Source organism: Gobio gobio, assembly GCF_949357685.1.
Source record: "Gobio gobio genome assembly, chromosome: 18".
Classification (NCBI taxonomy): domain Eukaryota; kingdom Metazoa; phylum Chordata; class Actinopteri; order Cypriniformes; family Gobionidae; genus Gobio; species Gobio gobio.
The window spans coordinates 41,420,911-41,443,695 of NC_137111.1; the positions used below are offsets into that span (position 1 = coordinate 41,420,911).

Consider the following 22,785-nt stretch of genomic DNA (forward strand, 5'->3'; position numbering starts at 1 on the left):
AAAGAGAACTCAATATTTGTGCGCTTTCTGCGTGTGCACTCATCTGAAATCTTCTCACAGAGTGTGCAAGTTTTTTTTTATTGTCCTTCTTGCACTTGAATGTTTAAATTGGCAAGGCTTGGAACTCGAGTCTGTGCAGTGGTATGTGTGAAGTGGAGCCACGGTATCAAGACCCCACCCACACTTCCGCAGAATCGGTTAGTACAGTTACATTACAAGTCACTTGGTACCTCAGTGACTACTTCACTCAGAGAAGGCATCAATCTCAGCTGTCAATCATGACGTAACACCCCCGTTTTTATAGCTTTAAATAACTAACTAAAACCAAACTTAAAAAAAAAAAAAACCTTGAACATTTGAACTAACATCAGCATGATAATAACGACCTAGAATGACAGAAACCATCTTTGGAAAAACATTTTTGAAGTGTAATTTGTTTAGTTTATGGGCGTCGGAAGCAAAAAAATGTGGGTGGGTCCTCTCTCAGAATTTTTTTACTGGAGTAGATGGCATTTATATTAAGTACAAATATATCGCCTTGTTTACTAAACGTCTGGTTGGGCCAGACAAAATTACAAAAATCAATGAGTTATTGAGAGTGGCAATAGGGTAGGGGTAAAACCAAGCGGCAACCTCCTGCAGTTTCTCTTGAAGCCAATACGGAAGTGACATATACTGCAATTCATCGACTGGCCACTAGAGCGATGTGACAGGCTCCAGAAGGGAGCAGAATCCCATTGAGCCCCATGTTAAAATGCCCAACTTACAGCAGATTAAAACATGTTTACAGCCTGGTACAAATTGTGGTTTTGGTCTATATGGCTAATTTTGCCTTTCATGACAACTTGAGGGGGGTGAATTTTTTTATAACTCATTCGTTTACATTATATAAAGCATTAAAGTTCTGCATAATTAAGGGCGTGGCCACTTCGAGTGACAGGTGGATAGCCATTTGCCTGCTGTCTGTTAGTCATCGCTTCACTTCAGCTCCGCCCACGTCAGCTCCGGCAACGGCCATCTCGTCCATACTTTGCGTTTCAAAATTGCTCATCAGAATCCTATGGGTGACGTCACAGACACTACGTCCATATTTTTTTACAGGCTATGGGTAAAAAAACACATGGCATGAAGTTTTGACGCAAATCGTCCAGAGGTTCGAATCTGCCTTTTGCCGAACTCGCATTGCGAGTTATACATTTAATGCATTGCATTTCATGCAAAATGCATTTATTTTCAATAAAAATTAAGAAAATATTAGAAAAGTGGAAATAAAGCGTCTATCGTATGTTTATAATTCAGTTCTAAATGGCAAACATCCCTGATGGAGGAGTGGGAAGGTGGAGGCATTGAGCAATGGTTAGCTGAAGGTTATATGAATGAGCAGGTGGAGAAACAGAGTTGGGTGGATTTACATAGGAACAGGGAGGTGGAGGAATGTAGGAGTGAGGAGGTAGAGAACAGAGCGATGGGGGGCTGATGATCTTTAGTAGTACATGATTGTATGCGATGAGAGCTGTACAGAGGTGAGTAGATCTATTATAAAGAACAAAAGAAAACTGTTAGAAGAGAAAAGATTGTGTGTCACTCGGTGTGCCATCTGCAACTGTTGGACTTAATTAGTGTGCAGTGAATAAACACTGCAGCTGTGGGAGAGGGACAGAGAGAAAAGACATGAAAATATAATGAAAATAATTACTGAAATATCATATAATTAAGGAAAGTGAGGTGTTAATGAGATGAACAGTTTATCGAGGGAGTATAAACTGTTTTGAGTGGAGAATGAATTAGAAAAGAATGGTGAGCCGGTGTACTGCTCTTTTGTAGCCCTAAAGTTTGGGCCACTTCTGCCGAGCACTGAACTAATTACCCAAAACCAGCATGATATCTCAGGAGTAAAGGATTAATTAACAGGGCTGCCGTTTCCAGTCTGAAGATATTATTTTCCTCTATCCCGGACCAGGGAGAGGTCCAGTCCCAAACCTCATGCCTGTTCTATGGCAGACAGTACGGAAGAAGAAAGATTTTATTCCTGTTTCTTGTCCATGTCTGTTGTTTAAAAGTATTTTTGTTGACCTTAGCGCTAAAGTATGGTCTTTATGATCATGGTGTTTCAGAGGTTGAATTCATCAGTGTTTAAGGAGCTTGTAGAAAACATTTCTTCTAAAATCCAGTAGTTGTGGGTTGTATGAGCGATCTCTTATATCACAGTTTGAGTAATATACACAGTCATTCTAATGCTACGACAGACTTCTCTCTGACTTCTCTCCAATCATTTAGTTTGCTTAAACCCCGCCACATTTTGAATTTAATCTCAAAATCCAATCAACATCCTATGGATAGAACCAAGTCCCTGTTTCGATAATCTCTTTCCCTTGGATGTACTGTAAAGTACGTTGCAATATGAAGGACAAATGTGATCAATAGAAATGAATTCATTACTATTTTATAGTTTGGATAAAAGGATGACTAGGGCTGGACAATAATTCAATATCAATATATAATTTTTTTCAATAACAGTGATATGATTTTTTTAAACACATTTCCGATATTTCGATATACACTCACCTAAAGGATTATTAGGAACACCATACTAATACTGTGTTTGACCCCCTTTCGCCTTCAGAACTGCCTTAATTCTACGTGGCATTGATTCAACAAGGTGCTGAAAGCATTCTTTAGAAATGTTGGCCCATATTGATAGGATAGCATCTTGCAGTTGATGGAGATTTGTGGGATGCACATCCAGGGCACGAAGCTCCCGTTCCACCACATCCCAAAGATGCTCTATTGGGTTGAGATCTGGTGACTGTGGGGGCCATTTTATTACAGTGAACTCATTGTCATGTTCAAGAAACCAATTTGAAAGGATTCGAGCTTTGTGACATGGTGCATTATCCTGCTGGAAGTAGCCATCAGAGGATGGGTACATGGTGGTCATAAAGGGATGGACATGGTCAGAAACAATGCTCAGGTAGGCCGTGGCATTTAAACGATGCCCAATTGGCACTAAGGGGCCTAAAGTGTGCCAAGAAAACATCCCCCACACCATTACACCACCACCACCAGCCTGCACAGTGGTAACAAGGCATGATGTTCTCATTCTGTTTACGCCAAATTCTGACTCTACCATCTGAATGTCTCATCAGAAATCGAGACTTATCAGACCAGGCAACATTTTTCCAGTCTTCAACTGTCGAATTTTGGTGAGCTTGTGCAAATTGTAGCCTCTTTTTCCTATTTGTAGTGGAGATGAGTGGTACCCGGTGGGGTCTTCTGCTGTTGTAACCCATCCGCCTCAAGGTTGTGCGTGTTGTGGCTTCACAAATGCTTTGCTGCATACCTCGGTTGTAACGAGTGGCTATTTCAGTCAAAGTTGCTCTTCTATCAGCTTGAATCAGTCGGCCCATTCCTCTGACCTCTAGCATCAACAAGGCATTTTCGCCCACAGGACTGCCGCATACTGGATGTTTTTCCCTTTTCAAACCATTCTTTGTAAACCCTAGAAATGGTTGTGCGTGAAAATCCCAGTAACTGAGCAGATTGTGAAATACTCAGACCGGCCCGTCTGGCACCAACAACCATGCCACGCTCAAAATTGCTTAAATCACCTTTCTTTCCCATTCTGACAGTCAGTTTGGAGTTCAGGAGATTGTCTTGACCAGGACCACACCCCTAAATGCATTGAAGCAACTGCCATGTGATTGGTTGATTAGATAATTGCATTAATGAGAAATTGAACAGGTGTTCCTAATAATCCTTTAGGTGAGTGTACATTACAGCATTTCTCACTGACTGACGTCGAGGGCGCAGCTGTCAGAAAGAGCAGAACACCATTGGCTACTTGCGTGATGACGTATACCACAGACACGCAGCCAGTGCTCAGCAGTAGTAGGCTAAGATCCAACGCGGCAAGTTTTAGCTACAAAATAGTACCCTGAACGCAAAAGTACCCCTGACCGCAATACAAATGTGACTGAACGAGCTTCCACAAGTAAGGAGAAAGCTGAAGAAATAGTTGATAAGAGAGGAAAGACTAATTCAGTGGTGTGGAAGTGGTTCGGCTATCTAAGATCTGATAAACTTCAAGTTTCAGTGTGCTGCAAAATGTGCCGGAGAGTGGTGCTGACTAGCAGCTGGAACACATCAAATCTGTTCCACCATCTGAAGCAGTTCCACTTTTTTAAGTATTAAGATGAACCAATGAACAGATGGTTCATATATTAAATAATGTGGTACAGAATTCAATTGAAAATGCTTTTAAATTACAATTCAGATCCTGAGAAAAAGGCTGTTTAGTAATTTGAACACAATGAGGTAGAATTGAAATGAATTGTTGTCTAGAAAAACAAAGCCTTGAAGTTTGAAGGTTTATCCTCCTGGGACCCAAGAATAGACTTTTGTCCACTGTAGTAGGGCTGCTCGATTATGGAAAAAATCATAATCACGATTATTTTGGTCAATATTGAAATCACGATTATGTAACACGATTATTTCACATGACTTTGGGAATGTGTTGTATTTATTAAAAATACACCTTTCAACAATTCAATTGAAATTGTAACATTTGTTGTACTTTTTGAACTATTAAAATAAATAATATAACATATATTCGAATCAAAGTATAAAAGTATTCACGTAAAAATGATAACCACAAATAAATAAGATCAACAATATGGTTCGGCTATGCTTTTCATGTACGTCTAACATTAGTTTTCAGGTACAGAAATGTATCAAATGTAAAATAACATTGCATATTTGAGTGCATAAATTAAAGATTCATCCTATTAAACTTACAAAAGCTATTCAATCAAGAGCGGTGAGTGATGTCCTTGTCTTTTGTTGTTTGACATTGAACAGACAGCAGTAAAGGCCACTGCCTCTTTAAGACCTCGCGTCTTCTTTATCGACTGTATAAAGTTCACTTAAGGCATATACAGACTATGTCTGCTAAGATACTCATCAAGATGGACATGTTGACATACGTTTTGTGTGAGTTTGTCCGTTTAAGAGCAAGACTTGAAAGAGAACTCAATATTTGCGCGCTGAGAGACGTGTGCGCGCTCTCGGATGAACGCACAGAGACACATTTTCTCACAGCGCGCGCGGCTTCTCATTCTAAACCTAAACACTAAAGCACTAAACCCGGGTGATGACGGTGAAAACGACTGGTCATATTCGAAAATATGGCAGCACTCGCAATCTCGCATGCATTGAACAAAGTTTACAAAGAGAGAATTATTTGAAAAATATGAAGGAAAAAAAGGACGTTTACACGGCTCCCCTGCTCTCGTCAGTTTTTGTTTCTTTATTAGATTGTCATAGGTCACTCTGTTTAATTTTCAAGTGGTTAAACAAATTCACGGTGTTCCCTTGCGTTGCAGCCACTACCATGTAGCAAATCTTAGCATGTTTCTGCTCGTCGTCTGATTCCTCGAAGCCAAACTGTTCCCAGACAACGGAGTTGGTTTTGCCTTTTTTGCTCACCAAACGCTGCTGTAACTGCCCTCCTTCTGCCATCTTTACTCGCGCCGAGTTTTTAAATTCCAGCGGATGATATGCTCACGAGACTCACGAACTGAGAGAGATTTGTGGGTTCGGGAGGGGCGGATGTGCGCGTGCGCGTTTCATTCAGAACGCAAGGCAAAATAATCGTTTTTTCTCGATTGTACTATTTTGGTGATCGTTGGGAGGCAAAATCGAAATCGAAATCGAAATTCGATTAATTGCACAGCCCTACACTGTAGTGGACATTGTATTTTAGTGAATCTCTCTGACATCATACATGTCACATGTCACAGTCTGGATGTCCAGTAAAGAGCACATTCGGGGCTTTGCAGGGATACCAAATGTTTGGAGGTTTCACAAGGACAACAACTTCTTCTTGGTCTTTAAAAATGGCTGACATTAATGTTGAGCACTCTTATGGAAATATGATCATATTTTTTAATTATAATTTAAATCTGATTAATTTTAAAATTGTTTGTTATAAATCAACATCTCAGGAAAATGTTATGGGGTTTCTAATCAAAATATGACTTTCTGTTACAGAACAGGGCATTGATTTCATAAATGACCACTATAGTGGACACCAGGATTTAAATCATGTTTATCAGGCATTTTGGAGACATAACAAGTGAACAGGGAAAGAAATTACATATCAATATTCCTATGAAATATTAGATATTATTTTGAAAATGTTGCCAATTTTTCCTCCCATTATTACACTTCTTTTTTCATTACATGTTGCACCAAGAACACATTAATATGCAAATTAGATGCAGTGAATAGATACATTGTATTGAATGGGAAAATCCAAGTATTGTCATTTTACCCACATATTTCATAAAGTAAAATGGTATATGAATGCATTTCATTATATCTTTCATAACATAGTTCAGAATCATCTTTAAATAAAGTTTGTTTAAAAAAAACCCTGAAACCTAAAAATTGATTGATGAATTAAAAATAAATCCCATTGTTTTTGCCTATACATGCAATTTCATGTCATTTAATTTTTTTAACAACTCAGTCCTGGTGTCAACTACAGAGGACATATCATAACATATGAATAAAATATCATTTTTCAAAAATATTTTTTTTCCATTTGTTTCTTATGCTCTAAACAATGTAATGACATAAAAAAATACTAAATTCAAAAAACTTTTTTTTTCTGGGTCCCAGGAGGTTATAGTCCTTACAGACATATAGAAAGATCTATAATAATATTATAATCCTTCCCTTTTTATTGATGTGCACATTTGTACCTTTGTTGGTATAAAGTTAAACCTACGAATTTGTCATACCATTCAGCCCTAATTTACAGTATAGGAATGATCTGATGAATACTTTAAAATCCTTAGCTTAAAGCTGACGACAGGAACATTCCCCCTGGAGTGGAGGTTAAGTGTCCTGCTCTAGGGCAGAATGGTGATTAGGGAACTCAACGACCCTCCGCTTCTTTGACACCTCTGAGGATTTTGACCTACAACCTTTGAGTTTGGGCTTGGATATTTAACCACTTTACAATTATGACCTTCCAGTTAATTAAAATATCGTAATGCTAAAAAGTCAATGTGTAACGAGGGTACAAACTCTTGGGTTTAATACGACGGTATCCAGTGCAAATAGAAACATCTTGACCCAAATACTGCCACAATTATTCACCTTTCTTTTTCATTCTGTTCATCAGGTAACACCAACAGCATGTTTGCTCTCGACTACATCAGTGGATCTCTGACGGTGAGCGGCCAGCTGGACCGGGAAAACCCGCTGTACTCATCCGGATTCACCATCACAGTGAAGGTGCGACTCAAAACTAGAGGTTGAGGTGGAATTAAAAATGGAAAGGATTTGTTCAATTTCAGCTTCTAATAGGATTGGAAATCCATAGTCTTGTTCAGAAACAGTCCCATTTTTATGACGTTTGGTTCCATTAGCGGTTCTTGAACGTCTGCGCTCTGCCTTATATAAAAAAAATTACACATTCAGAAAAAGCATACTTTGTACGCACAGGTCGCACATGCGCATTTCTTTTTTTTTCAGTATTTACATGGGTTGTAACTCGTGGCGAGAGATTGCTCAAAACAGTACATGCGTCAAACGCCTGTGTACGTGTATGACTCAAAAAAAGTATACTTTGCAAGGCTGTGCATTCGACTGTGTGCATACGCTCACGTACGTGTAAAAAAACCAGAGGTGTAAAGAGTAACAAAATATTCTACTCAAGTAAAAGTACTATTACTTCAATGAAATTTTACTTAAGAATAAGTAAAAGTACTTGTCTAAAAATGTACTCAAAAAGTAGTTCATTTAAAATGTACTCAGAGTAAAAGTTACTGAGTTACTTTTTTTAACAGCGGGGTGGAGGACTCTCCCGTGTAGGGTTGTAATAGAATGAGATTTTCACGATATGAAAACATCAGTTTCACAGCATCACGGTATTAATTATTTAATAAATAAACTGTATTATTAAATTATGGTTATTATTATCACCAGTTAAAATGGCATTAAATTAAAAAAAAATTTGGTTGAACAAATGCTTTATTATAACAAACTTGAAACCATTTTTTTAATTAAATTTTTTATTAAAATTTCAATAAAACATGTCTAATGAACTAAATAAATTATTATGAATTAGATTAACAACTTTAAGAATAATAGAGTCCATAGAAATTTTTCTTTTTATGATTTAATACAAATACATTACCAAAACGGTGGTAATCAAATACTTATACTTTCATTTTTTTGGGCAAAGCGCTGCTGTTTTACTAAATTAAACCATGGATTTAAAAATATTTTCTTAAATAATGTTGTTGTTATTATTATTATTATTATTATTTTGACAAGTATTCTATAGGCCTACAATTGTAATATATTTCCGTCACAATTTCATCTAGTTAAACCGTTTATTTTGACGGGTTTTAGTGAGGACCTATTTCAGGGAAGATCTGTGTCAGAGTGTATTTGATAATGGCTTTTAATCAAATAAAATGATGAAAATGTTCATTAGGGGGTCTCAGATCAGCTCTGGAAATGTTCATACTGTATGTTCATGCCCAAATATGTTTTTTGAGACGTTAAACACCATGAGCATCGCGTAGGCTACTTAAGTATGTAGGCTAGTAGACGAAACGGCGCTGCTCATTCACACAGAGACAGAACAAGCAGATCATATATTCATATAGCAGTGTTTTGAGCTTTAATATTCACAGACCATGTCGCGATTTGATTTATTGTACAGCTCTACTGTCGATGTATTCATTCATCCATCAGTTTGCGTGTTTTATGTGACATCTGCGTTATACTGTAGGTAGGGAATTTCGGGATTCCCTCTGCATCACAGAAAACATTCAGCCTTAGGTTATAAACGTACCTTTATCTGCACAGAGGGATGGTGTTCCCGAACATGTTCTATGTGTTTCCTCCTTTACACCAATTTTTTTTTGCTAATTTGATATCCTCCAGGACAACACCCGGCTATTTTTTGTCTATATCCAAAGTTTTTCCATACTATCCAGGGGTTCACGACGGCGTTTCGCTTTCAGCTGGGTCTGACGTCTGTCTTGTCCGCCCGTCTCCATCTTTTTGTGATTTTTGCGTTCGTTCTCCCGCCTTCAATTCAATGCAGTCATTTCCGGATTGCGTTTTTCCCCCCTTTGTATTATTTATTTTTACACAGTAACGGATGTGGTTTAAAATGTAGCGAAGTACAATACTTCAAACAAAAGTAAAATTACAGATTTTTAAATCTACTTAAAAAAGGAGAAGTACGCAGAAAAACTACTCAATTACAGTAACGTGAGTAAATGTAATTCGTTACTTTCCACCTCTGAAAAAAACAAAGTATACTTTGGGCTTCAGTGGTACCAAAAGAACTGTTCATTGATTTGTTGAGAAATTGGAATCGTTCAGTGGAATAGTTAAGTTCCTTAAGCTCTTAAAACCTTTTATTATAAGTCTTTCAGCTCTGTGTGAGATTCAAATCCACTAATGCATTATTAAAATCTATTCTGTGATGTTTGAAGGTCAACACTGACTATAAATGAGGAATAAAATCACATATAAGCAGATCTGTTCTGTTTCCAGAAATTCTCGTGTATAGTAGTTCTGGTTAGTCTTTCATCCCCTGCGCTGAACTCATTGGGATCTCTGCCAAATGCACTATTGATTCTACTGTAAATGTTTGCGGAGTGTGACTGTAATTTATCGAGCCATTTACCCACATTGAGTTTATCAGGGTCAGTGTGTGAATAGGTCTCACTGACCGTGAAGCTTTAAATACATTTTTAACTATCATTGTGTAGCTATTACAAACATGCAAAACACTTCAAATGAACTGAACTGGACTGGATTTTCCTGGTTTACTGTGCATGGTAGTGTTACTGTTTTTTAAGAAACATGCAACTATCACCTATCATGACATTGTGCACCCATAATGTGTATAGATATGTCATAAAGTTCATTAATATTTATTTTACTATGATTAAAGTAGATTTAAATTTTATTGTATGTTTGTCAGATTGCATTTCAGATTCTGTTTCTAGGTCACTAATAGGGATGGAACGATTACCGGTTTCACGATAAACCACGATAAGACATATTGACGGTTAGTAATCTCGTTTAAAATTTAATTATCATGAAATCTGCGTGTGATTATCACGATTTTGAAAACTCGCAGTAAATCTTGTCCAGCCAGCGTCAGCCTGGTGCAGGCACAGTGCGCAACACTGTTTTTTGAATGAGAAGAAATGGCAGAAGGCAGTGACAGCACTCGGGGGATTGTTCAAATCTGAGGTGTGGTCATATTTTGGCTTTTACAAAAGTCCTGAGGGAAACTTAATCGAAGATGGTCACCCTGTCTGCAGAACATGCCAGAAGAAAGTCGCTGTAATGGGGGAAACACTTCAAATCTGCGAACGCAGTGCAAGTGGACTTTGACCTCAATACCAAAACTACGTAGAGGAAATAATAAAGTGAAGCTTGAGCCAAAGACGAACGAACAAGTTCAGACAAGACTATGGTGACATTTAAGGGATAATAATCAGGGCATGACATGAACAACCGCCATCTGCGGTCGTATTTTGGCTGTGGCGTGTAACACAGTCACTCACACTAGCCACTTTGTCGGTTGACCTTATTATAGTCTTCTCAAAAGCCATCTGTTTTAATCGCGTTGCGTGTTATAACCAATCACACGTGTTTCTATTGAGTTTATGAATGCGATGTCTAATAATCAGAGGCATTCAGATTAGCCAGAGTTTTGTTCAGGGAACGCTCTCACTCACTTAAATCTGCACTCAAAACAGAGATGAACGCGCGCTGTATGCAGGAGATTCATTCGTCATACAGTGGTTGACTGTTTCTGTTCTATTTCAGCAGCGAAAATAGTTTCAAACAAACACGGCAGAACCACAGCGCATCTGATATGACTGGCATAAAGTTGGCTTGGCGTTCGAGATTCGCGAACCTCTCTAAAGTTACATACAGTATAACATTGGTATATATGTTTCTTTCTTTAATACCATTTGAAGAGAATAACTTACAGTCATAAAACTGATGGTAAAGTGTTCCTATAGGTGTCAGGTATGATGCGCACCTTTTGGATTTTTTTATATTTCATATTATAAACTGTCAAATCATATGAAAATATGGATATGCATTATTTCAGTAGGATACTATTTGGGCTCATACACAAAATATGCTAGATTTAAATGCGTCATAGCTGATAGAACACTAATGAGAATATTGCTTGAGAAAATATTTACAGAGATATTATTAGAGATGATTTATTATTTATGCATTATGCGTTGCTATTGACAACGGCCATTATGGAAGGAAATCCCACAGAAAAAAAATCTAAAAATAAGTATTTTTGATCATGTCAACTCCTTTTACAGACGGTCAGATGCTCTTGCTTTCAGTGAAGCTCAAGGTGCTCTTTGGATCACTTTTTTTAAAAGAATAACCCTATTTTCTTTAATGACACAAATCTATTAGTCTATTAAGCCCTGCTACTGATGTAACCAGTTGGAATGAGTGACCATGTGACAGACACCAGTGTGTGTGTGTGTGTGTTTGTGATGTCACTGTTATCTCAGTGTCCTGCTGACAGTGTCAGGGCCAAACACCGGAGGGGAGAGAGAGAGAGGGAAAGTGTGTCCCTATAGACCTCAGGCAGGAAAGTTCTTTGTTCCAGTCTCTCCATCTCTGAGAGCTCAGTTTAGCAGAGGCTCCTGAAATAGTCACACACACACACACACACACCTTTAACTCCTCTTCAGGCTGTAAGGGGGTGAAGATGAGAGAGAGGGAGAGGGAGAAAAAGAACAAAAGAAAAGAGCAGACAGACTTTAGTTTAGACCTTTTAAAATAATTCTGATAAAGACCATATATATATATATAACGTTTGGGTTTGAGTTATCATGATTTCCACAAGAAATATTAAGGAGCACAGTAGAATGATTTCTGAAGGATCATGTGACGTGTGTGTGTGTGTGTGTGTGTGTGTGTGTGTGTGTGTGTGTGTGCATATATATATATATATATATATATATATATATATATATATAATTATAATTATATTATAATTGTATAATTGATCTTCAGACACCCTCAAAATTAGCGCTTTATAGAGCTCACATTGAGCTGAAAATGTCCAGAAAGTGCTGTGTGTGGGATTCTGTTTCCAAAAGATTGGTGGAGATTGTGGCCTCTGTAGATTTCTGTCATCCTTTCTCTGGATTTGACACAGACGTCATGATAGCCATCATTATCGCCTCTGCTCTAATAAGAACCCATTGAACTGCTGCTGGTGTCGGTAGATTTGCACAAACCCTAAATTCGGCAGTGCTTTATTTTAACTTCTAAAGCACGACCGCAGAGACGTAACAGGACCCAGTCTCACCAGCACAATAGCGTGCAGAGCAAAATTTCGTCTTTGTGGCATTGGGGGAAGTGTGCATTGAGTGCTCGTGAACCCATTTCCCAAACCCTCTGGGTTTTACACGATTTTTCTGTAGTCTGCTTTTGTTGAAGTGTACTAAACAACTAAACAAACATCACCACATGTGTACCTTACTTCTACTCACCGCTGATTCCTGATGGTTTAGAGGACAATTACTCCGAATCGCTCCCTGTCGTTTCAAAGAATAGTACAATGGGCAGCGCGTCAAGTATAAATGCTTCATCCATTTGTGGAGGTGCGCGTGCAGTCAGCAGAGGCTCGTGCTGCGGAGCCAGGCGAAAGTATAAATCTAGGAAAATAAAGTGCACGAAGCACAAGTAGAGAAATGAAACTCAGGGCTTAACTACATAGGGAACGTAATCAAGGTGAACAGAAACAGATGTGTGGAAACTAAAGCCCCTTTCACACAGCGCATTACCATAAAAATGCTAGAGTGCCTTCTGAACGCAAACACGTCCCGGGATCGATCCCAGGATGGGGACCTAGTTACATTGCCGGGATCAATCCCAGAATGCCCTGTGTGAACAAAAGGCAAGATCAATACCAAAACAGCTGTGCCGTAGTGAGGCTGCTAAAGCTGAGATAGTTTGCCAGCTTAGTGGAACGGTACGCGATGTGCTAGTTTACGATCGAATCAGAATAAAAATGCAGGATTGTGGCTTCGCAGATCGCAGATCATAAGCAAACTTAAGATGCTGTGGAGACACATATTCCAGAAATTCAGTGCGAATGAACCAAAATCAAACGATCCCGGGACACATTATCTGTGTATTTTCTGGAATCTCTGTGTGAAAGGTGAAATTAACTAGGAACTCAGGTAGGCAAAACAGAAACAGAACACAGCGAAAATCAAACCAAAACAGACTATACACGTTACAGCCTCTTTCACTGTAATATTATATATAATTCCGTTTGGACAGTTTCATGAATGTGTTTTGGATTTTTCTGTTCTATTTGCAGACATAAACTGCACAGCTGTAGTTCTCTAAATTGAAATCAATGATTGCCACGAAAAGTAAAACTCAAAACAAAGCAAGCGCAAGAAAAACCTCCCAAAATATTCATAAGCTATAGATTTTCATTATCTGTTTCTCTCTGCTGAGCCTCTGCTCCTTTATATATATTTTCTCTTTACCATTTTATCTTCTTACTCTCTCTCTCTCTCTCTGTCGCCCTCTCTCTTATTGGTGGCATTATTGATTTGGAGTGAAAAGTAATAAAACTAATTTCTCAACTTCACAGAGCTTGGATAGGCTGAAGTACATTGGGCTGGAGGTCAGAGCATTTATTATACGGAGGGATGGAGAAGAGATGTGCGAGGGGGTGTTAAACGACACAATTCGCGATTAACCTGGACCTGCAGCTTCACCACACCTCCGTCCTCCATTCACCCTGCATCCCTCCTTCACAAAACACCATTATTCCTTTTGATTTCTCTGTGAGTCCAACTCCATCGCTCAAAAAGAGGAGGAGAGAGAAAGAGAGGGAGGGAAGAAAGCAATTGTTTCCTGTCGATAAGACGTGTTCATCCTAAATCTTATTGCCTGTGTCTGTCTGGCCCTCGTGTGCCCCCACTTATGGCAGACCTGTGGGATTTCTCCCAGAATCCTCCCCTCTGATTTAATAAAGAGGCAGAGCTGAACAAATGGAGGAGATTGAAGACTAAACGTTAATGCTGCTTACTGCCAGATTCCCTCTATTATCACATCTGTTCCTCTCTCGTTTCGTATCTCCTACTGTCTCTCTCTGTCACTCTTCTCTCTCCTTTCTTTTGCTTCTTTGCTTCTCTAGAGCTGCTTTCTAGAGCTGTTTCCTCAGATTAGAGAAATGGATGATGGTGTTGTGTGTCTGCTATGGTTTTGAATTATCAAGATTTTATATTCAGTTGTAAATGATTAGACAACAAAATAACAAATTAATATTTCAGAATAACCCGTCCTCTGCTACCTGCGTGTTCATTTATTAAATATTTTGACTTTTGATAATACGATTCTGTCTGGAATTGCTAATTAAGTTACATTGTGACTGAGGCTCTTTCTCGGCTTAGATTAGATGTACTTGGCTTGCAGGGTTTTGTTGTGGACAAAAATGCCCATGTTATTTTAAGTTTTGAGTGACATGAGGATGGGTAGATTATTTGATTTGATTTGATTTTTGAAGCCAAAAGTCTTTTGATTGATGTTTTGACCTGTTTTAAACTAAGGGTGTTGTTTGGTTCCCTTGGTTTAAAAAAGAAAATATTTAGTTTGTTTAGCGTTCACACTGTTATGTTTAAGACCAAATCTAAAGATATAAAACTAAAAAAATTTTTTGCGACAGAACATACTGAATATCCAAAGCAATGCTGTGTGCTGGGCTAAATACGCTTGTTGTATGTGCGTACATATTATGACATTTTTATCAGCTGAGAACTCGCAAAGAGCTTATAAAATGTGTCAATGAGTCAAAACAACACCAGGAATTCCTCCTTTACTCCACACTTAAGCAAAGATATGTTGCAAGAAGACGTAGTTTCAAATCCTCTACTTAACTGTTATGGGGAACATAGCTCCTATGATGAGAAGAACAAGGTATGCTTGAGTAGTCTGTCCTTTTTAGGGTTGCATCTTGTGACATCACATCCTGTTTTTGGTTCATTTAGATGTCTTTGGTCTGTGTTGCGTTCATATTTCAGTCGAACCACACCAGAGTTCGTTTTCAGGGGTCTTGGGGCGTTTCAGGGTGTGTTCACGTTCTGTGTAATGCTTCACAATTCATTTTTCAGACCATACAATGCAAATGTAAAAATGAAAAATTGAAACCAAACGTTGATTTTTCTTTTTTTTGGTGTACTTCATCATTAGATACTTTTGCAAAATTTTGACTTCAGAAACAATCATTTGAATAAATTAAATCTAACCGTTTTTTGTCTTGTAATTTGGTCCATGGGCTGTATCATTTGCACAGGGATGTGGTTGTGGACTGCTATCATTTCATTGATGCAACTGCATGCACGTTGAGGAGTAGTTTAAAAAACTGAACACAGAGGACGACCTTTTTCACCCAAAGTGCCATCTTTTTTATTACTAATATAATAACTGTGCTAAATATAAGGCTGTCTCGGACTGGCCATCGGGAGCAGCCGGGAAAAGTGAAATCCCTGTGGCCTGGCTACTGATTTGGCACATTGCCCAGCTTGTTTGTATTTATCTCCTTATTCGTTATTACTTTTTTTTATTGATGTACCCTTGGTCAGGGGGATATATTTACCGCGGTAAAGAACAACGACGAGATCCCACTTCATTTTCAGTGGGATAGGCAGCAGAAGGGGGTCGGCTCGCAAGCAGCAGCGCTAGCCAAAATCCTTCACGGGAATCTAGAATGAAAGATAAATGACTACCAAGCGAAAATATACATAATTTAGCAAAAGTAAAAAAGGCAAATATCCATTGATGATGTAACCGAAAAACAAGAAAAACGAATGTCTGGTTTAAATTTTCATTTTTGCATTTGCACTGTATGGTCTGAAAACTGAATTGTGAATTGAGGACTGTTCACTGTTCACACTTGCCATGTTTGGTTCCATTAAAACGAACCCTGGTGTGATTGCTCTGTTAGTGCAGTTCATTTGAATAAGTGTGAACGCTGCCATCTGAACCCTGATGAGCACCAAACAAGCGGACCGAGAACACTTAAAAGATGGGTCTCGATCTGCTTCGAAACGAACTCTGGTGCTGTTCGACTGAAATATAAACGCAACACGGACCGAAGACGTGTAAACAAACCAAAAACGGGACATGATGTCCCAATGCTCAAGCACACCTGTTTTTTCTCGTCATAGTCGTGTTGTTGCATCAGAACCGCATCTCCTCGCAGCAGATCTTCATTTGTGTGTGTGACGGAGGGATTCCTGCCGCTGTTTTGACTCCTTTACACATTTTATAAGCTCTTCACAAGTTTTCAGTTGGTCAAATATCATATGTAGCTACGCACATACAACGAGTGCATTTAACCCAGCGCACTGCATTGTTTTGGATGTTCGGTAAGTTCCGTTGTGAAATATACGTAATAAAAGCCGACCAATCAGGTTGTGAACATATCCCGATGCCTTTAGGTTCGGTATCAGTGTTAAAATGCCAATGTGAATGCTAAGCGGACAAGGACTTAATGTTTTTTTTGGTCCGGACCAAACGAACCAAGCAAACCGAACTACAAGTGTGAACACACCCTCAGACAGCAGGGTGTCCCCCCGGAACTCGATTTCAACCGAGGGTATAATATATATTATATTAAATAAACAATTTCTCCAGAAAACACAAATCCTAAATGACCACGTTCGCCAGAATGATTTGATCCAAAGACCATCTTGTTCTTCAGTGGAAATAAGCACATCTTCACATGATCAAATTCACAATTTCTCTGATAATAGTTCTTACTTTGTGCATGGAAATTGTTTAAAATCTTAAAATGTTCTCTTTATTTCCAGTTCTCCAGATTCCCCTTGCAGTCTCATTTTGACCCTGCTGTATATTGAGATTGCAGACATCAGATTAAAAATGTCTTTCTGTCTCCTGTGTAGGCGACAGAGCTGTATGACGACCGCACGCCCTCGCCTGCCACCGTCATGACCACCTTCACCATCCTGCTAATCGATATAAATGACAATCCGCCCAGATTTAACAGCTCTGAGTATCGCGTCCTGATCCCTGAGCTGGCTCAGGTCGGCTTCGCTCTGCCTCTGTACATACAGGTCGAAGACAAAGATGAGGTGAGACATACAAACTTTTAAAAGAGAATATTTTCCCCTCACATGATTTCACTGACACATTAAATATTCAGATGGACAAGCATGTTTCTTCCTGAAATTCCTATGAGTAAAAGAAGCTGTTCGCAGAAACTTCTTTGTGCTTTCCATGAACATGACATTTTCTCCAACATAGACCCTTCTGACGTCAAGAACTCCTGACTGGTCTCACTGCTCCCCTTCATGGCAGTAGCTCCGAAACAAGCTCGAATCAGTCAGATGTCAACCTTTCTCACCTGCTCATCCCCTATCTGTCAAGCTTCAAACTAGTCACTCTTCTGAATCTGCTCTCTTGGCTGTAAAGTGCTCAAGTCAGCAGCAACATGCTCACATAACTCCACGCTAATTCTTTTCAATCTGTAAGCAGTTTTTGACACTGCCATCCACATATTTTTCTAGCAGAGATGGGCATTTCAGAGTCAGCACTTATAGTTTATGTTGTATGTGAATAGCAGGTCCAGGTCAGTTGTCCAGGAATGGCTGATTTCCTCACTTTGATCCCTCACCATTGGATTAGCATAGGGCTAGAACTTTCACAATGTATTTGCTGGCGATAAATGTGCCCTTTTTACTTCCCTAGCTGAAAAACAATGCAATGATTTGAGAGTCAATTTCACGTTGCTCAAAAATACATATAAATTCAGTTCATATATATGTAGTCACTTTTTTATGATGAGCATGATTACATTTTTTAGTAGTAAAATTTATTTAGATATTTTTAGCAGGCATGAAGTCGCAGTGATATGAATGTCCTGATTTTAGAATGAAAAATTTTATAGAATTATTAAAATTATATGAAAGAATTAAAACTATACAGTACGAAGTAGTTGTGCATTACCTTTCATAATTATTTTATTACTATTATTAGTTAATTTTATTTTGAATAATAATAGCAATAATAATAATAAAACAGCAAAACTGATTTTACTCTTGTTAAAATGCTTGCTAACGTGTCATTTTAATTTTAAAATGTTGTCAAGTTTTGGCAGTCAAGCAGGTTTTCTTGAAATTTATTGCGTAAAAAAAGCAGCAAGCGTTTGATTTGTGAACAAGTAAGTGTAAAAGCTAAGTCATGAGGGAGAAATATTGTATCTAGTAGAGAGAGCTGTATAAATATTATGGCTTGTGAATATCAATATCTGTAGGGAATGCTAATCAAGGTCCTGATAAAATGTGCAGGATGTTTCTTGCTTTCATGAGCATCATTTGCTGTTTGATAAATTGTTCTAGCTTTTATACTGGAAAAGTTGGAATCTTATCCTATCGGTTTAGTAATCTTCACTTAGCAAATAGAACTTTTTCAAATCTTTTAGAATTAAGATAGGACATTTCTGTAATACAGTAAGAGAGGGAAACATTTACTGTACACACATAATATTTACTGTAATGTCAGGTGTTCATTGTTCTAAATTCTGATTGGATGAAACGCGTTCAGATCTGCTATAAAATATCAACCTGCTTTATTCTTACCATCAGCGTACAGACAAACAAACAAACACACACACTTTGACATACATCCATGGACTCTCAATTGCCATCTAACACACTAGGCTCCTATTTAGACTGGGGTTTAATTGGCTTTTGAGTAGGTGAAATACAGCAGCAAATTATCAATCAGAGATAAGAGCCGCACAAGTCAAGTTGACATTGATTCCTGCTTCAAATTACTAGAACTGAGAGTGACAGATAAAAGAAGAGCGAGAGAGAGAGAGAGAGAGAGAGAGAGAGAGGCATACTAACATATTACTTATGTATACTGTAATGTATACTGTAATAACTAATGTATAGTTATTATTTTCTTTTTTTTTATAAAGTAAGGCATTAATATGGAAGCTTGTTTCCGCCACTGAATACATTTTTTTTTAAATATAATTGCGACTTTTTATCTCACAGTTCTGCCTTTTTTTCTCGCAATTTAATTGTGTTTAAAGCAATTGCAGACTTTATAACTCACAATTGTAAATGAATATCTCACAATTCTGAGAAAAGAAGTCAGAATAGAAAAGACTGCAACCTTGCTGAAGTATTCATTCATTATATATAATATCATAGAATTCAGAGTTTGAATTATCCATTTTATAATGCATATTCTGGCAAATGTCATCTAGGTATTCTATGCATGCAGGAAATTTACATTCTGTGCACAGTATACATATATTACACTGCAGAAATAATAAGAATAGTATATTAGTATGCTCTTCTGAACATAGCCAGATAATTAAACAGAAAGGAGGAAGTCAAGTGTGTTATCACCACCAGTCAGTAACTCAAACATTTTACTGTCTTGTCACTTTTGATTGGCAAATCTAAATTATATTGGTCCTTTCAGTCTTTGAGGGCATAGAAACGGGTCTTTTTTTTCTCTTTTGAGCATCGGGCATTTCCTCTTACTCAAGAAATACAGCACCAGCTACAGTACATATTAGAGGCATTTTCAGCTTTCTCAGCACAAGACTTTCTAAACACAGGCGAGTAGAGATGGCAGCTCTTCAACACACTGAGGCTTGACTCTGATCCTAATGCAAGATGAACAACAGTCTTCCAGAGGGTCCGAAAGTTCAATAACCACCTCAGTCTCTGTGTGCATGTGTTTAAAGAGGCTTCTTGGGCTCAAGCCGGGTGTTTATTTGGGGATTGATGTTAAGCTGTCCTTCTCTCTCCTTTTCAGTTCAGCTTTGGGCTTCAGTGCATCAAGCTGCATTAATGATGGCAGTTAAAATGAGTAGACAATATCACTGTCGGGCCATGTCATTTTTTTAATCAAATATATTACATTACCACATAATACAAATATTAAAGCCAAAAAAAAATTGTATCAGTAGCCGCGTTTCCATTACCCTTCAAATTGCGATAATTGAAATTGCGAATTGAAAACACGTCAATATCGCAAAAACTCCCATATATCGCAAAAATGTTTTTACGCTCGCATGAAGTGGTTTTTCAGGCAATTCGAAAAAGGACATTTTCACAAACCTGCAATGGAAACAGTTTTTTCGTATTTACAGGTCACCTGACGTATGTAAAAGTCGATCAATCTTTACAGATGACACGGACAGAAAGACAGAAGACGAGACAGTTCTTTACAGAAATGCCACAAATTATCATGATGAACTTGAAGCAGATATGAGGGAGAAACACACCTCATACGCTCAAGTGTAAGGGGCTTTTCTTTGCCATTAATGCTTGGATAACACGCACTTCTCCTTCCATTAGAAATAACGGCTAGTGCGGTGGATGGGATATACATAAACATACTAACATACGTGGCATAATTTTTGCAATGACCTAGCGCGAGAGGAAAAAATAAATGTTATCGTTTAATGGAAATGCTGTCATTTCGCAATAGTTTTTGTATCAACATTCCGAAAATATCACAATGTTTTGCGCAATCTGTAATGGAAACGCGGCTAATGTAACTTTCATGAAGTAAAATCACTAAAAGCCTTCCTTCCGCTGGAAAAAATAGTCCCTGACCGTGAATGGCAACAGAAGTTACATTATCATGCCATTATATGGCGGCAAACAATGTCTTTATGAGTGAGTCACTCAGTGGCAAAGACTTTTATATTGAAAGGACTGAAACTTGTGAACATTGAACAACCGCAACTGACAAATGCTTTGACTAGCGCTGTCAGTGTCAGGGTACGGGAAAACCCCTTAACTGTTCAAAGGACTAAATCACAGCGGACATTCAAATCGGATTTTCTATTATGAACATAAGACTGACCTGAAAGAAAAATGCTAAATCTGAATGCAGGGAATACACTCTCACTCGATCTCTCTCATGATACTCTTCTACATAATATAATAGGGCTGGGTGACTTTTCAGATTTTTTCGATTAATTTGAATTTAATGTTTTGCCGCAATTTTATAATTTTATAAATTATAAGAAATTGCGGTTTTAAATAAAAATGTTCGCAAACGTTACATTTTGCCATGTTGACAAAACAGCAATGAGAACAGTTAAGAAAAGATAATGATCGGAACACAAGATGGTGCGCCCGATTAACCGCCCTCATGTGACGCGCTCTATGAACGTTGAACACATCGCATCTTAAGCAGCTGACTGTTCGGTTCGGTTCGGTTCGCGTCTCAAACGGTTCCATAGCTTCCTAGGTCTTGAATCAGTATATTTTGTACATGAATGTGGCCGACACCCTGACTGCTGAACTAGCGAGCTGATTGAGACGCAGCCTGCGATATTGTGTTGAAAACAATACAAAGGGAAAACAAAGGGTAGTGAAATGGGGAAAAAAGCAAAGATATATATATTTATATAATAGACCCTTTTTTATATAATTTTCCCTTTTCACGGGTTTCTAGGAGCGGAAGTTGTCTTAGTTTGGGTTAACTTTTAGGACGGTGAATGAGAGTATACATTTATATATTTTTTGTGTCCCCATTTGCTCAAATAGCCAAAGAAAAACTCCACAATAGGGATTTTACAACTTTTAAAATTAGGGAAAAAATAGAGTGAGATTGATAACGGCTGTGGAAAGAGAGAAAGATGTTAATTTTACTGTCACTCCCATAGACGCTGTATTAAAAACACCTTCACAGCAGCGGTAACTTGTTTTTTGTCATCTGATGCAAAAGTGATATAATACAAGTATTAGTGTTATAAATGTACATACATTTAAAAAACATGAAAATACAAATAAAATTGCAGATGACCGTTAAAACGCATCATTACAGTCTGTGAAAAGGGTCCGTTTATATAATTTAGTATTTTTGTTTTTTGGGGGGGGGGCTATTCCTTTCATTTTAAATTGGCATCTCCACGACAGATGCATACTAACCCAATAAGTATTTGTCTTACCGTATGTGTCTTACCCTGGATTTCTAACCGTGTTTCCAAACTTTCTTTGTATGGTTCATCTTCAAACTTTCCTGCTGATGTGTGTGACAGGCAGCTTTTATCTTTTCTGTAGTGGTTCAGGCAAATGGACGGGCAATTACGCTTATGGCCAGTGAGTGTTGACATCCCTGCATATTGGATGGCTCTTTAAATAGCCCCCATCAGCTACAATGGCTCTCTAAGCGCTCCAAACAAAAACAAGGGGTTATTTTAACCGCCGATGTAATTCCGTCATCGATCTCGAGTGCCGTCCTCCGTGTCGCCTGCATTCAAAGGCTTTTAAGAGCACAAACATGACGAGAGGTTTCTTCAAGTCTGGGATGCTTGACAGTTAGTGGTTTTGATTATGGATAGAGATGTGTGCTGGATGGTTTGCCTTTACTCGGTGTTGTCATCCCAGTAGAAGCTGTCAGCTGGATCTTTATAGTACATGTTGGGCAAAAAAGAGTGTGTGGTCCGGTCAGTCCTTGGCTGCGTCCGAAAACTGAAAAATTCTGCCTTCGGAGGAGGCATTCCAAGGTAGGAAGGCATCAATGCACGTCCAACTCCAAAGTTAGCTTTACTTCCTGTCTCCTGAGGTACCTTCATCTGATGGATTTTTTAAGGCAGCATAGATGTATCCTTCACTGCCTTTGATATCCCACAATTCTGTGCTTTCCATTCTGTGACAGTTGAGCTAA

At 38.3% G+C, this 22,785-nt stretch overlaps 1 protein-coding gene across 1 annotated transcript in view; it reads left to right on the plus strand.

Annotated features, from left to right (window-relative positions):
• The window catches only part of cdh23 (cadherin-related 23), a gene marked incomplete at its 5' end in the record, with an annotated part of 329,690 nt that overhangs the window by 168,004 nt on the left and 138,901 nt on the right, over positions 1-22,785 (plus strand). Inside the window, 2 exons of the mRNA XM_079843313.1 lie at positions 7,190-7,302; positions 17,022-17,210. Of these exons, the coding sequence (XP_079699439.1) occupies positions 7,190-7,302; positions 17,022-17,210 (302 nt within the window). The remainder of the gene's footprint in view (positions 1-7,189; positions 7,303-17,021; positions 17,211-22,785) is intronic.